Genomic DNA, 16258 nt, shown 5'->3' on the forward strand with positions numbered 1-16258 from the left:
TTCCACACGTTCAAACAGGAGGCGCAATTAGTTATGTTGTACGGCAATAATGAAGGAGGCAGAACAACAGAGCTAAATGCGTTGTTTGCTCTGCTAGGAGAAAAAACACACGCGACTATCCAATTAGGTGAGGCCATTTTCTGGAGCAGTGAGTAGATGGCATATTTGAGTGATTACATGACACTCATCACTGTCCGGCCAGCGCTGCGAGGGCCATTCATCTCAGTGACTGCCTCCTGCGAAGCAGCCTACTGCAAACAGGCCAAATGAGCCTGCGCACACACAAATGAGCCTGCGCACACACACACCCCCCCCCCACACACACACACACCCCCCCCCCCACACACACACACACATACACACACACACATACACACACACACACACACACACACACACACACACACACACACACATACACAGTCTATCAACCCCTCCTTCGCTAATGTATTTTCTCTCCTGACTGACTCAGACACAGATTGGTCTTTTTTCTTCCTCTAAACTTCCTGTTTTGGGTGACGGTAGGAAGCGAAGCGAGAGGTAAACATCCAATAAAGACACGCAGAGACTCTCTCTATCCCTCTTCTCCCTCTCTCTCTCCCTCTTCTCCCTCTCTCTCTTGTTCTCTCTCTCTCTCTCTCACTCTCTCAATCTCTCTCTTCCTCTCACAAGAATGCCAATGCAATTGTAGATCTGAAGCCCCCAGAGAAATGTGTGTTTATTTTCCATGTCTTTTAGATTTATTTGAACATAAAGATCTATTTTAATTAGTTTGTAGGTCAGCTTTTCTTTATCAGATCCAATGTAATTACAAATGGGTTGTCATTCCTAATTAATATTCCAAAGCGGATAGACTCAAACACGCTTTAAATACTCTTCCTCTTCCTCTCTGTCTCTCTCTCTCTCACACACACATACACTCCCACACACACCACCTCTGGCCGTATAATTACCTTGATGACGAGAGTGAATGTGTGAAAGAGGTCTCTGCTGACTGGCTTGAGCAGGAGCAGCTCTGCTGTTGTGCTGTTCAGAGTGAAGTATTCACCGTAGGCCGCCGGATGACCTGTGTGCACAACAGAGAGGCTGTGAGTTACCATGTGTGCATGTCAATGTGTGTCTGTGAGTGTATGCGAGAGTCAGATGGAGAGAGAGGATGACAGTCTGTGTGTGTTTGAGTGTGTGTGTGTTTGTGCATGAGAGAGAGAAACCGAGTGTGAATGCACACATGAATGAGTGTGTCTGTGTGCATGTGTGTGTGTGTGTGTGCGTTTGCGTGTGCGTGTGCGTGTGCGTGTGCGTGTGCGTGTGCGTGTTCATGTGTGTGTGTCTGTGTGTGTGTACTTGCATGTATGCACAAGCATGACCACGACCACGAGTGCATACTCACCAACCAGGATGTAATAAAGGATTCCTGGTCGGTCAGACGGTGGTTGGATGTTGCGGTCCTGATCCACGGCCCTGATGGGTGGGACCACCTGCAGAGGGTTCAGTGTAGTCTAAAACACAGAGGAGAGGTTGGGGTCACACAATATACCCCTCTTATATGAGTCTGCTCTTTGTCCTCTGCCTACAGGTATGCTTCTATACCGAGTGTCCACAGTGTCTGCATTTCCTCTGTGTTACTGCCGTCCGAAGGCAAGACTAAGCACCCTTACATTTGCACACATTACATTTGCACACTCCAAACCTCAAATTCGACTGAGTTAACTGTGTCGACAGACTAAGCCAAGGCAAAGCCTATTACAGTGACTGTAATATCAATGCATGCAGTTGTCACATCAAGCAACATAAGCTCAGTTTGGTATGGTACACTAATGATGAAAAACAGTCCAGAGACAGTTACCTGGATATCTGTATGAATTAATGGTTCTCATGCTGTGTCCTCGTGTGATCTCTCATGCAGTCATGTGATAGCCAGCTGAGACTGGTCTACATACTGTATCTCCAGTCCTTAGTCATATGGACTCATTATTCCTTAAACTCACTGTTAACTACCGTAAATAACACGGATTTAAAGACCAGCATAGGTTAAAAAAACAGACACACACACACACACACACACACACACACACACACACACACACACACACACACACACACAAATCCTGCACTTTATGCAGTGGGCCTTTTGATGATATGGAAGATTTGTTTAGATCATGATTCACTGCATCACATTATAAATGTGAGTCCATAAAAGGGCAGACTTGTGCGTCACATGTTGTTGTTATCGTGCCAAGGACAGAATGGAGCTATAAACGATGCATATTTACTGCAGGCTATAAAATGTGTCGATGCAAGAACAGATCATTACTGCACACAAGGTTATGATTAGAGTGGGTTCAAGACAGCATCATATCATGCTTGGTGATCATGCTCAAAAAATGTCTTCATGATAGTGCAGCTTTAATTCCTTGCTCAGCGATATCGTATTTGCCTTGCTGACCTTTCACTGATTACATGGTACATTCCCATTTGGGTTTACCTAAGTGTTTGAGGCCATGACTGTTAGGTATTTCTACACAAAAATAGACATATACATAAATGTTTTCGCAAATTGTTCACTGCTTATATTTTTAATTCAGAGTGCACAATAATAATAAAAAAAAACATATAGATTGGCAACAGCAAAAAGGCAGCCTCTGTGCTGGCATATGGTGCTGGAGGTAGTGTGAATTGCTAAGCTATTTGCTGCTAATTAGCATGGACATATGTTACGGTAAAACATGCCATCTGATTTTTGTCTTGTAGAGTAGACGTATATTTTCCATCCATCAGTGACCTTGAGTGACCTTCAAGATGATCCCTGACCTTAAGATACCTTCAAGATGATGCTGGGACATGCTGGCGTCAGCCTATGGTAGCAGCTCGTCCATATATACTAAGTCATCTATAAGGTGCATTCTGAGATATAACGACCTATCTGCAATGTATGGCTCAGTGAGCGTGGAACGTTAACTTCACTGTAAAGTTTTTTTTCTCCTGCAGTGTGAATTCTATTAGCCAAGCTAATGAGTGGAGGGCATGCCTGGTAATGAAAGCTGCTGTATGCAAGGCTCTGCCCACATTAATGACTACAAACTGTTGAACTGAATTAACAGCTTCAGCTGTAATCTGTAAGCCCACCTTCTCTCTCCTCCTCCTCTCTCTTTGCATAAGCATGTGTATGCTCATATATACTGTATACCTCACGTGGCCCTTTGGAGGAAATGCAAGAATGCACACATTTCTAAACTCTGAAATGATAAACTCTCTCTCTCTCTCTATAGCTCTCCTTTCTATCTCTCTCCTTTCTCTCTCTCTCTCTCTCTTTCAAACATGCACACACACTAACACACACTCACAGATAGCATATGGGCCAGGCATGAATGAACACTACACTTCAAAACACATATTTTAATGTGCCCTAAGCTTCACCTTGGGAGTTAAGAGCCTGTAAAAGACCATGAAATCATTTTACACTAATTACACCTTCAAGAGAGGAAGAGAGAGTGATACCAAGAGCAAGAGAGAAAGGGTTTGAGAGAGAGAGATAGAGAGAGAGAGAGAGCAAGAGCAAGCGCAAGAGAGACCAGTGGGAACAGACTCATCAGTATTTTTATTTTAAGGGTCAGTTTATTATTCAGCATGATGAGGCCAGCTCACAGAACACTAAGATTTCCTATTAGGACAGAGCCAGTACAAACACACTATGCCAGGTGGAGCTCTCGGGATTCTCACAAAGTCACAAACAACAGCTGTCACGGACAGTACGTCCACATAGACCAGCTACGGAGGCCACCTGTCAGACGATCTTCGAGTGTGCCATTTTGTGGAGTAACACTCAAATATCCGAGCCAAAGGGGACTTCATACCAGCCATTATTTCATCATGCCTGGGGACTCATTCTGGAAGCACTATAAACCCTTTTTTGACATTTCAGACACTTTACATGGAAGCCTGTTAACAATCATTTCAACTGTGCCTCGTTTGTATGAAGGAAGTGCAGTAAAACGACTATCCCAGAGCTTAAAAGAAATCCCAGTTGAACACAACTTAATCTCACAAAGATACAACAGTAAACACAACACAGAGAGAGAGAGAGAGAGAGAGATTATTACAGAATATTATTGTTCCCACTTTTCCCTTTCCCATTCTGATGTACCCTGTGTATAGATATATGTATTGTTTATATAATCACTTACTGTTACTTAGAGATGCACCGATTGCAAAATTCTTGGCCGATACCAATTTCCGGTTTTTAAGGAGGTCTGACCTGCCAAAACCGTTTTTTCCGATACCGATTTTCTAAGAAATAATTATAATCATATAATAGACACCATATTTGTTTGGCTTGAGTACCCTTCTCCCAGACAACATTTTACTTATATAACTGCAATTAAAACCACAACTAGTGGTAGGCTATATGCTATCATAACTCCCCTTTTCAAGAATAAAACATCACAAATAAGAAATAGAGTGAGAGTTTCAACAGTGCCTCCTGAGCAGATTTATTTTGAACACTGACTTTCAGTCCAGTTTACAGGTCAATAACTAGGATAAAACTAAAATAAATACAAACAAAAGATAGAGTGCACTATTATGTACTGAAAATAAACTGGTTCTCAAAGTAAATTGCACATTTCAGGCCTTTGACCTCTATAAATAAAAAAGTGCATCATAATATGGGATAAAAAAAAAACCATCAATACAAACAGGTACGTTAACGTTACTCGGCTACTCTCAACAGCACAGACGTTCATTTGTGAAAATAGCGATCTTTTTCTAACAATCATATTCTACTCAACTGTAAGGAATATTATTCTGCATAATGATCGGCTAAATATTCTGCTGTGTTTCACATTTTTGTATAGTTATTTGCGAAGATATCCATAGATTTGTAAACTTCTTTTTCTGCACTGGCAGCAATACATAGCATTCCATATGGGACTAGTGGCAACGGGATTTCTGTTAGGGGAGTTGCCATGGCAATGGGTTGACTTGTGGTTGTTCTGAGCACGAGTGAAATACGCTTTTATTAAACGGAGAGCTACTTATCCAAAGAGATATTTTCTTGAGAGAGCCCTAACACGGACGCTACACATGTCTTATTTTTGACTTGCAAGCATTACAAACAGCGTGTTTTGGGTCGTCCTGGCACACAGTGAAATAAGTCCAAATCAGCGACATGTTTTCTTCCCGAGTCTTGCTCTGGGCGCATTGAGCTGCTACGCACCGCGCCTGTGGGTCAGTTTGATCGGCCGAAAACCGGAAATTACGACAGTGACCGGCAGGTCACCGATTGTGGCCGGTTGGATAAAAAAACCGGCTTTTTTAATCGGCGGCCGATTGATCGGTGCATCTCTACTGTTACTGTATGTTGCTTTGGCAATACTGTAGAACGTTACAGTCATGCCAATAAAGCTTCTTTTGAATTTTTCTTTTGAGAGAGAGAGAGAGAGAGAAAGAGAGACACACCAAGAGAAAGAGAGTGCTTGGACTATGCTTTAATGTGAATAAAGCATGGCTGAGTCTGCACTTTAAAGTTGCTCACCCCCTGTTGTGCTTAAGCTGAGAGGCGTTTTGCTCTGTGTGTTGATAATTAAAAATAAAAATGCCGGGAAGTAGCGCTCATCCCTACACCCCTACATAATAAACTCCACCGAGCAGGACACAGGGGAGCCATTCCAGCTGATTCAAGTTTGGGAGTAGCATCCAGCCGTACCACAGATGCTGAGACTAACCTCCTCCACTAAACTACATTAAACAGAGAGACTGGTCAAAATCATCCACACCCAAACAAACAAACAGGCTTCCATCAAGTATAGAAAGTTACCTACAGTGCAGATGGTGTCAATTCACTTTTGACACCACAGTGTCATTGTGTGTATAGCTGGACAAAAAAAAACTCCCCTGACAATACCTTAAGATCAGAGTCCAGGCGTATCCCAGGACACAGCACACACGAGTATAACACATGCGGATAGCTAGCCTATTATGCCGCTGTCCTTCTGCTAGCACAGAATGCGACAATCCCATCAGCCCTTGCTACCCGACAGCGTAAGTGTGACAGGAAATCTCCAGAGAGTGACTCCCACAGGGTTTACAGCGCAGCACAAGCAGGGAGCAGAAACTACAACCAGACTGTGTTAGGACCCAGGTTGAAAATCATTGCAGACAGGCAAGCATATATTGATTTTAAAAGTCTTTGATGGCTTTGCGAGGAAAAAAGAAAATCAGCAATATACAATGACAGTGTTTTTTCAATCATTCCAATTATTTTTGTTAGTTTTTCTTTTATGGATGTCATCCACTCATTTTACCTGAGATGCCAACAGGCAGCCAACCTAAGAAGTCTCTTGGTGTGTGTGAGTGTGTGTGTGAATGAGTATTCGTTTGTTTGTGTGTGTGTGCATGCTTTAGAGCATCCGTTTATTAGTACATTGCTTTTGGGCACATGTGTAGGCAGGAGTAGTTTGAGTGTGTGTGTGTGTGTGTGTGTGTGTGTGTGTGTGTTTGGTTCTCGATAAAATCTTCCTTGGCCGCTCTGTCTTCTTCCCCTTTACTGCATAGAGTCTGTTCTGATGGCGACTCCGACGGTTTTCTTTTCTGCTGTTTTTAAGGAGCAGATAGAAGTGAAAGGGCAAGACGGGAGGGAGATTCTGGGTTTCCAGGCTCTTGTCACTGGATTTAACAAGGTGTTGGAGGGGCCATCTGAGTTTCTATCAAATCAATTTCTGCACAGCCAACCATCAGAATGGATGCACTGATTTCCTCCATGGCTTTGCAGGTGATTCAGAGGCTCAGTTCCATCCAGTGGATTTCCACAATTCCATCTTCAGGGATTAGCCATGTCAGTCGACGGTGGGATGTGATAGTGGTGGGCCCCTTTCCTTTACTCACTAGGTGTTGATGGCCACAGAGGTCCAGCCAAGAGGAAATATCTATTTCATAGCCACCTCCTCAAGGCTCTGTGTAATCCCGGATGAGGAGAGGAAGTGATGTTATGTGGCAGGGTAAACTACCGCATGTAAGGATGCTGTTTCCACTCCATAGCCTAAGGCCTGGGAAAAAAAGACCATGCGCTTATATTTTATATACATTTAGTTATAGACAGGAAAAGATTTCGTTGTCGATTTCGTTGTGCTATTGGTTTGGGACTTTCAACAGCGGCTAGTCCTCTCACTGTCACATGGTACTACACATAGCGACAACAATTGGCAGGAGACTGCCGCAACGTGCGCCACATGTTGTACCTGGGATCCGTATGGGCCCTCTTCCACAGAATAACATGCACTGTCTGTAGCCCACAACTGCCCAATCATAGAACCTGAGTCGCAGGCTACAACAAAGCTGCCTTCGTGAACATTTCACTGGGGTTTTCAAGCAGTGTAGTATACAAAACGCTGAGGATTTGTATACATGATTGTATACATGATTCGAGTGAACCTACCAAATATTTACTACGTACTGTGCCTTAGGACATTGAACTCACCAGTTGAACACAATTACTCATCTATTTCCATAAGCCTGCTTGTTAATAGCCCGCTTTCTGGGAAACATCTGAATGCTCTCTTCTATCAGCCGTCAGCCAGCGAGTGTTTAACTTCACCACGGGTGACTCTGGGCCCAGAAGGTCATGGAGAAGCCTGGTTATCGCACCTCCTCTGGGGACAACTGCTCCAGTGGGCTCCCCGCAGGAAATCCTCGGGGTCACTCAACGCCGTTTAACGCCAGCGGCAGCAGCTAACACCAGGGAGAACACAGCAGGTGTCCTGACGACGAAGAAACTCAGCATTTATGCAGGAGTGAGGACTTAGCGATGACTTAGCTGGCGCAGACACGTCGAGCAAGAGGATTACAAAGGCAGGAGGATAGCCATGCAGAGCAGGACAGGCAGGCGTGAGAAAACTCTAGCAGAGTGTGATGGCTGCCGCCGTAATCGGCTGTGTCATAGCGGCCTGTGCCACACTTGATTATACAAGTTTACACACATGCAAACATACACACACACAAACACGTATGTATGTAGCACTCACCCCGCCAGCCACTGCCCTTACAAACTCACACACACACTTGTATGTATGCAGCACCTGACCCCCCAAACAAACACACACACACACACACACACACAAACACACACAACACACACACACACACACACACACACACACACACACACACACACACACACACACACACACACACACACACACCACTCAAACTACTCCCCCCTACACATGTGCCCAAAAGCAATGTACTAATAAACGGATGCTCTAAAGCATGCACACACACACAAACAAACGAATACTCATTCACACACACACTCACACACACCAAGAGACTTCTCAGGTTGGCTGCCTGTTGGCATCTCAGGTAAAATGATTGGATGACATCCATAAAAGAAAAACTAACAAAAAGAATTGGAATGATTGAAAAAAACACTGTCATTGTATATTGTTGACACAAACACAAACAAGAAAAGTATGCGCAGACCAGCAAGTAAATATATATATATAGCTAGAGAGTTCTACTGCAAACAGAGTGTGTGCAATATCGGGTGCATTAACAAACAGAAAACATCAGTGTTAGAAACTTCTAAACAGTGCTTAGCAACGGTTGCACAAGTACATATAACAGATAATAAAGCTTTGATTTAGCCATAGACACAATACTAAGTCTTTCAGGTTCTTAGGCAACCTAAACCAACACTTCTTATCTGTTTGTACATTTCTCCGGTTTTACTGTTGTGTTGCATTCCATTCCAAAAGTCCCTAGTCCAGCTCTAAGGCATTCTGGGCCATGGCCCCGGTCCAGCCTCAGAGATGGAAACCAAAACAAGTCTGAGGCTTTTCCCCAGACACCAGGGTTTTACCCCATAGTTGAAATGAGCCATTACTGTGCCAGGACCCATGTGTTTTGCAGATGGAGTATAACGCCAACAGACCTCTTTGATAGAGAGTTCTCCTCCTTGCATATACCCACTGATGTCTATATCATGTGGACTTCCTACCCTCTCCATTCATCTCTCCAGCTCTCCATTTCCTCCTTTTCTTACTCTGCTAAGACGCATGTGATTTGCAGATGGAGAGTACTGTAACAGATTTCTCCACTCATCCCTTCAGCTCTCTGGCAGCCACACTTCATGCTGACGCCATTATAATTTCTCAGCACACCGTGAGGTGACACTGGCATTCTTATTTCCAGCCTAAAATGACAAGCCCATTCTGTGTTTTGTTATCGAGAGCAGTAGGCTGAGCTGAGTTTCCTAATGAGCTTTCTCTGGCCATTGTGCTAGTGTTAACCCTGTGCCAGTGAGCAGATTCCCTGGAGATGCACCTCCCGCTCTTCTCTCCTCTCCCTTCTTCTCATCTCCTCTCCTTTCTTCTCCTCTCCTCTCTTCTCCTCTCCTTTCTTCTCCTCTCCTCTCTTTGCTGCCTCAATCAGCCCAGAACGATTGACAGAGGCAGGGGGGGTGGGCGGTGGGCGGTGGGGGGTGGCGGTCGGGCAGGACGGAGCTCATCCCTGCTGCTCAGCTCTTGTTCTGGCTTCCTGCCACCTGGTTCTGTCTCTGTGTCCGCCATCGGGAAAACATTCTTTTTCTGAAAATCTGTCAGAATCCTTCTATAGCAATAAGAAAATTCAACCGACCTCTGGCCCACCAATGACAAAGTGCGGTTTAGTTGTTTAGATAAATGGCTGTTGCGATGCAGAATAATTTTTTGGGGCAGTTGGGGGGGTTTGGGGGGGCTGCATGAAAGCCTGCTCTTAGGGAAAGTTTCATGCACTGACATGCAGGCTGTATAAACCTTTTATCATAAATTATAAACGGCTCTAAGCCCTCCCAACCTAGAGCCTGCAACACAGCAAAGTCCACACAACACAAAGAATTCCTCCCCCTGCTCCCCTCCTCCCCTCAACTCCACTCTCCACTTCTTTCTTCCACCCTATCTCTCTCTCGCTCTTTCTCTCTCCTCTCTCCTTCTCTCTCTGTCTCTCCTTTCTTTGCTCTGCTGTGTTCTGGCAGAGGATATGAGCCCCTAGAACCACGGACCAATCTTCAGAGGCACACTGGCCAGTGGCAGCTTGCACAGGCTGAGGGAAGCTCAGAGAGACAGCAGGGACTCTAATCAGAGACGGCCGCCTCACGCATGGCGTCCCCCATGCATCCCTCCTCTCCCGTCCTACCCTTGGCTGCGAAAAGCATGACACACTAGGGTGTGCAGATACGCCCACCAGCACACACACACACACACACACACACACACACACATAAAATGCATATAAACACACACACATGCCTTCTCCGTTATCGGGGCACATCCTGATAGCACAGTGGGCATAAATCTGATCTGACCCAGCATGCAATGCTCACTGGTGACACGAACACTTGTTAGCCCACCACCCCGCTGACATCCTGCAAGGACAGAGTGCACAGCTCCATCAAGCCTCACCCCATGCCAGTGAAATGGTCTAGGGCACTACAGCGCCAGTCCACATCCTCACACAAGGAGAATGAACAGGTTGAAAACAAATGACGCTTAAAAATGTGCTGAAATGATCAAGAGGTATCAGATGTATTGAGGTGATTTGCAATAATGTGACCGTATTTACATTCTTAATTTACACCACTATTCCACTACAGCACCATAATGGTGAAGCACAGTTTCTGAAAAGACACACTGGATCAACAGGCTTAGGTAAACATACACAGGAATACCCACTGACATCTTTTATGTAGCCATCAGACTTCAGCTGAAGCGCCTAACTGTACAAAACACATGCAATCCATACACAGCAAATATTGTGATTTTGCTCGATAATTCAACAAAAAGATCAGTGTTGAATCCACTTGAGTCAACCCTTGGTTAACAAAGAGCAGTTCTTACAATTCTTACAATGTTCTGACACACTGTTGAAAATGTAATGTTTCTAAAATGTGTCAAATATTCAATAAACTTGGAATACACCAACAAAATGTTTCTCCTAATACTTTAAGGCCTATTACACTGACGGAAACCTTTGCTGATGTTCTCCTAAATAACAGTCCAGAAGTATACCAGTACCTGGATGAAATCACGATGAAAGGGGAATTTTAAAAGAACGTGTTTAGAATGAAGTTAGCCGGGGAGCAAACCATGCCTGCACAGCGGCCTTACATGATCAGTGAACTCAGGGATTGACACGCGGTAGGTGATGGGGCTGCAGTCTCGCGTGTTGTTGACCAGCACACAGGGCAGGAACATGGGCCCCAGGTCGTCTCCGTCCACCACGTCCAGCGTCAGGGTGGTGGTTGCCGTCCGCCGGCTCCCTGGATACGGAGCCCGATCCTGAAAAGGGTGATATCACCATGGTTACAGATATTGTATCATTTCATGTGAAGGAAACAGGCGGTTGGAATGCATGAAGAAGATGAAGAAGATGATGATCATGATGAAGATACTATGCTTTTTTTTCAAAGGGGTTTAGCAGATCTCCCATTTAAAAGACGATCTTATCTTGAAACTTTAATATGGAACAATTCAGTGCAATTTGATTTGGTGCAATTTGATACACTGTGTACAATGCAATCTGATAGAAATTTATAAAAGTGGCTAATCTTCTTCTATCTTTTTTTGTTGTTTTCTTGGAATCGCGCAAACGACAGGAGGATACGCCAAGAGCTGGTTACAGCAATCGGATCTCAATCAGTTCTCAATGTGGACACTGGAGACACATATATTATTATCAGGTGTAAATGCAATCTGGTTAAAAAGCCCCAATGTTTGTTGCGGCAGATGAGGAATGTGTTAGACTGACTGAAGATATGACTTCACCCAATATACTGCAGAAGACAAGTTTACTACTACTACACACACACACACACACACACACACACACACACACACACACACACACACACACACACACACACACACACACACACACACACACATTGTGTTTGTGTTAAACAGCACCAGTTGAGCTTCAGTTTTGACAAGCCAGGATGAGTTTCATGAACCAAAACATTGTTACACTCAATGTTGCTACCAGTTAATTGTGGATGGGCTCAATCAGAGTATTGACCATTGTAGTGTATCAGGGACATACGGTTAACATTACTCTTGAAGAAGGTTAAGGCAAGACGCTGTGCAGATTTAATAGCAAATGAGAGGCGGTCATTATTATTTTAAAGTATCGTGACTTGTAATGGTATGTCTTCCAAAGCAGCTTAGATTATAGGCTACTGAAGTAGAATTAGCAGCAAAGCTTCAGTCAAACACTCTGTAACTTTTAAATCAGACCATGAACCAATTCCCTGAAAACTAAGGTGTTTATTTCTAAACAACAGACAGTCTGTGTAACAGAATGGAACTTGACTTGCAGTGACTGAAGGACAGGGGAGTAATCAAGTGCTGCACAGTGCACACAAAGTTGGAAGACAATTGCACTCAGCTAAAAAACTCTGAAAAGCTTCTTGGTTATTTCAGGCAGAAAGCTAAAGGTAAATCATTGAGCGTGGGTATTAGATAATATATCAAATTATGAACATTTCAAATTCTGTACTGAAATGACTACATAGCAACCCAGCCCTTACACCAATAATTAGCCTACTGTGAATTCACTCACTCTCTCTCTCTCGCTATATAAAAAGACCAAAACACCTGGGGCCGTATTCACAAAGAATCTTAGGGCTAAAAGTAGCTCATAAGTGGCGAATTTAGGAGAAACTCCTAAAAAATAATGGGCGTGTCAGTCTTAAATGTAGGACTCCTATTTTTTTTACTAAGAGCAATTCACAAAATATTTTATCCCTAAAAGTAGCACCTAAGTCTAGGACAGCTTAAAACTCCTCATGAGGACTCCTAAGTCACTAAGACCTATTCACAAAAAGTCTTAAAATGGCTGAAGCCAGACGTAACGTGTTGGAGACAATGAACGACTCTGAATTGTTGAGAAGATATCGTTTAAACCGTGAAGGCATCAACATTTTACTAGAATTAGTGCGGCATGCAATCACGTCTCCAACTATCCGAAACAACCCAATCAGTCCGGAAGTTAAATGTTTGATAACATTAAGATTTTTGGCTACGGGGAAAATGCAACTTTGCAACGCAGACGACTTCAGAATATCGCAATCATCAGTAAGCGTATTCATTCATCAAACAATCACCGCACTCTGTAGACCACACATTGTACAACAGTTTATTCGGTTCCCTTTGGACAATCGCCTACTTCAAAGGATCAAGGTCAATTTCATGGCGTTTGCAGGAATGCCCGGTGTCGTGGGTGCCATCGATGGAACACACATTAAAATAATTGCTCCATCCAGAGATGAGGACGTCTTTGTAAACCGCAAAAAGGTACATTGAATTAATACACAGATAGTGTTTGATCCAAATTTCACAATCATGGATATTGTTGCGAAGTGGCCTGGATCTACTCACGATTCGCGCATTTTAATGGAGAGCGCGGTCTGCGCCAGCTTTTTGAGCGGCACCATGTACCTGCTGGATGCCACTTGTTGACAGTGGCAACCATGCAAGACATGGCTTTTGACACCCTTCCTCAATCCACAACCGGGAGCACAGTTGAACTACAACATGCAAGTATACGCATGAGGCCTATTTTGGTGACACAATACCTGTAGCCGCGACGGCTCTTTTGAAGTCCACTCCGCAATCTCCATCCTACATTGTGACTGGAGCGCATACCACCGCTTCTCGCAGTCATCGACAGAGCGACACACGGCAGGGAATGAAGCATTTATGTTAACACATATGTCCTCCCATGCCTCACGCTTCTTTTTTGTGGTCACCCCACAGCCAAATTTAGCTTTTATAACTCCCTTCCTCTCCAGCACACTCTGGGCCAACATGGACAGTTGGTCCTGGGACCAGTTCGACTTTCTCTGTCTCGCCCTCGTTTCGTCCATTATGACAGGAGGACTTAAAGAGCCGTATGGACTGATATTTGAAGTGTTTAAGGGCTGGAACTATGCCGATTACCTAATAGTTTGCAGGGAGCTTTAATTATTACTTCCTTGATTTCATGCAATTTCCGTGTTTTTTTCGGCAATTTCTCTTTCTCTAACGTGCAAAGCGTCATTCACGTTGGATGCACAAACTTGTCATCATGCGTGTGCATTCTGCTAAGTGCACTATCCATAACTATTTAATATGGCTTCATTTGAAGCCTAGGTTATTCTCTTATTTTCTGTTGATTTAGTGGGATCGTTAGGGGGATGTTAGGACTGAGTTTTGAGTGAGAGCGCCTGTCAGCAACCAATCACCGTACGCACCGCTTCTAAACTCGTGCATGAGAATGGACGTCATCCATAGCAACGGAGTTTTTATCTTAAGCTTAGGAGTTGGTATTATCCTTAGTATGAGTAGGTCTCAGAGCCGTTGTGAATCACTTTTAAGAAATTACTCCTACGTAAAAGGTTTTAGCGCGAGTTAGGAGCACTCCTAGTGGTAAGATAAAAGGCTTTGTGAATACGGCCCCTGAAGTACAGGCTATAAAGGGATAAAAAGAAAGAAAAATATGTAATTATTTGTCATGCATGTACAACTTGACTAAGCACTTGATCTTTTCAGTAGTTAGAAATAGGGGTGGGAATCTCTTGGCACCTCACGATTCGATTCGAAATCGATTCAGAGGTCAACGATTCGATTTTAAATCGATTTTGTAATTTAAATTATTATTATTTTTTTTACACATCCATTGTATGTTGAAATGCAAGCTGCATCGACTATTGCATTGCTCATAGAAAGTCAAAATTGTGACCATTTAAAGCTTTTACTCTAATAAAGCAAATAGCGAAGTTAATTCATCTGTTGATTTTCTTTAATTATCAAACACGAAGTAGGAAGTGATTTTAGACTCTGAGTTGCAAACTCAAATGATTCAATAGTCAAAATGAATCAATAATCATTTTATCAGTTTCAAATTGATAATCGAAAATCAATCGATAATTGCATTTCAACATAAAATGGATGTGTAAAAAAAACGATTATCAATTCTAAACCGATAAAACGATTATCAATCCATTTCGACTTTTAAAACATTCGAGTTTGCTACTCAGAGTCTTTGCTACACTTCCTACTTTGTGTTTGATAATTAAAGAAAATCAACAGATGAATTACCTTCTCTATTTTTTATGAGAGAAAAAGCTTTTCCTTGTCACAATTTTGACTTTCTATGAACAATCCAATAATCGATGCAGCTTGCATTTCAAAATAAAATGGATGTGTAAAAAAAAAAAATACAAAATCGATTATGAACTTTTCTGAATCGAGACAGAATCGTTTTAACGAGAATCGAGAAAAATCGAATAATCAATTTTTCCCCCACCCCTAGTTAGAAACAACCCTGACAGAGACACACACACACACACACACAACTAAATCATACTTCTCAGCATCAGTAACCTTCAGCACCAAGATCTTTTCTTCATCCTCCTCCATCTTTCAACCCTTCAGCACTGTCCTATCTACCAGTGAAGCATGCAACTTCAGCACTGTCCTTTCTAGCAGAGAAGCATGCAACTTCAGCACTGTCCTTTCTACCAGTGAAGCATGCAACTTCAGCACTGTCCTTTCTACCACTGAAGCATGCAACTTAAGCAGTATCCTATCTACCACTGAAGCATGCAATTTCAGAACTGTCCTATCTACCAGTGAAGTATGTTACTTCAGCAATGGTCTATCTACTAGGGAAGTATGTTACTTCAGCAGTGGTCTATCTACCAGTGAAGCATGCTTCTTCAAGCAAGGGCACCCTTTAGCCTTCATGCATCAATTCACCGGCACAGAAAATGTTCACTCCTTGACCAAATCAAAATTTCTTTAAAAAATCTCTTCCTCTTAAACCACAGTGATGGAACTGGAAATATTGCTATTTTGTTGTTGTAAGACATTAACTGCTTATTTTGTATCTGCAACTCATTTTGGATGTGTACTGTGTCTGTCTCACTGAAGCGTCGTGCACACGAAGTCTAATTTGTTTGCATCCGATCTGTTCATAATACCGATAGCCCTATCATAAAGACGAACACTCTCTATCCGCACACGGTTTCCGCAACGATCGAAGTCTGGGGTAGAAAGTGAGTAGATTTGAATCGGTACGGGGGCTGGTGTTCGTCTGCACGGTTTCACGCAACCTGATGACGTCATTGCCCCACGTGATCTTTTCGCGATTTCCAACCACTATATATACAACTTGTTCTCCCTCAAAATCTCACTCGTGGTGGGCCTCGAATTCACTAACATTAACCCAGTCCTCTGATTTTTGATTA

At 43.2% G+C, this 16258-nt stretch overlaps 1 protein-coding gene across 1 annotated transcript in view; it reads right to left on the bottom strand.

The window, feature by feature from the left end:
• Positions 1-16258, bottom strand: part of LOC308373013 (protocadherin-15-like) — a gene marked incomplete at both ends in the record, with an annotated part of 150871 nt that overhangs the window by 100061 nt on the left and 34552 nt on the right. The window contains 3 exons of the mRNA XM_080848405.1: positions 954-1066; positions 1391-1499; positions 11139-11309. Of these exons, the coding sequence (XP_080704531.1) occupies positions 954-1066; positions 1391-1499; positions 11139-11309 (393 nt within the window). The remainder of the gene's footprint in view (positions 1-953; positions 1067-1390; positions 1500-11138; positions 11310-16258) is intronic.

Source organism: Sprattus sprattus (assembly GCF_963457725.1).
Source record: "Sprattus sprattus genome assembly, chromosome: 12".
NCBI classification, from domain to species: domain Eukaryota; kingdom Metazoa; phylum Chordata; class Actinopteri; order Clupeiformes; family Clupeidae; genus Sprattus; species Sprattus sprattus.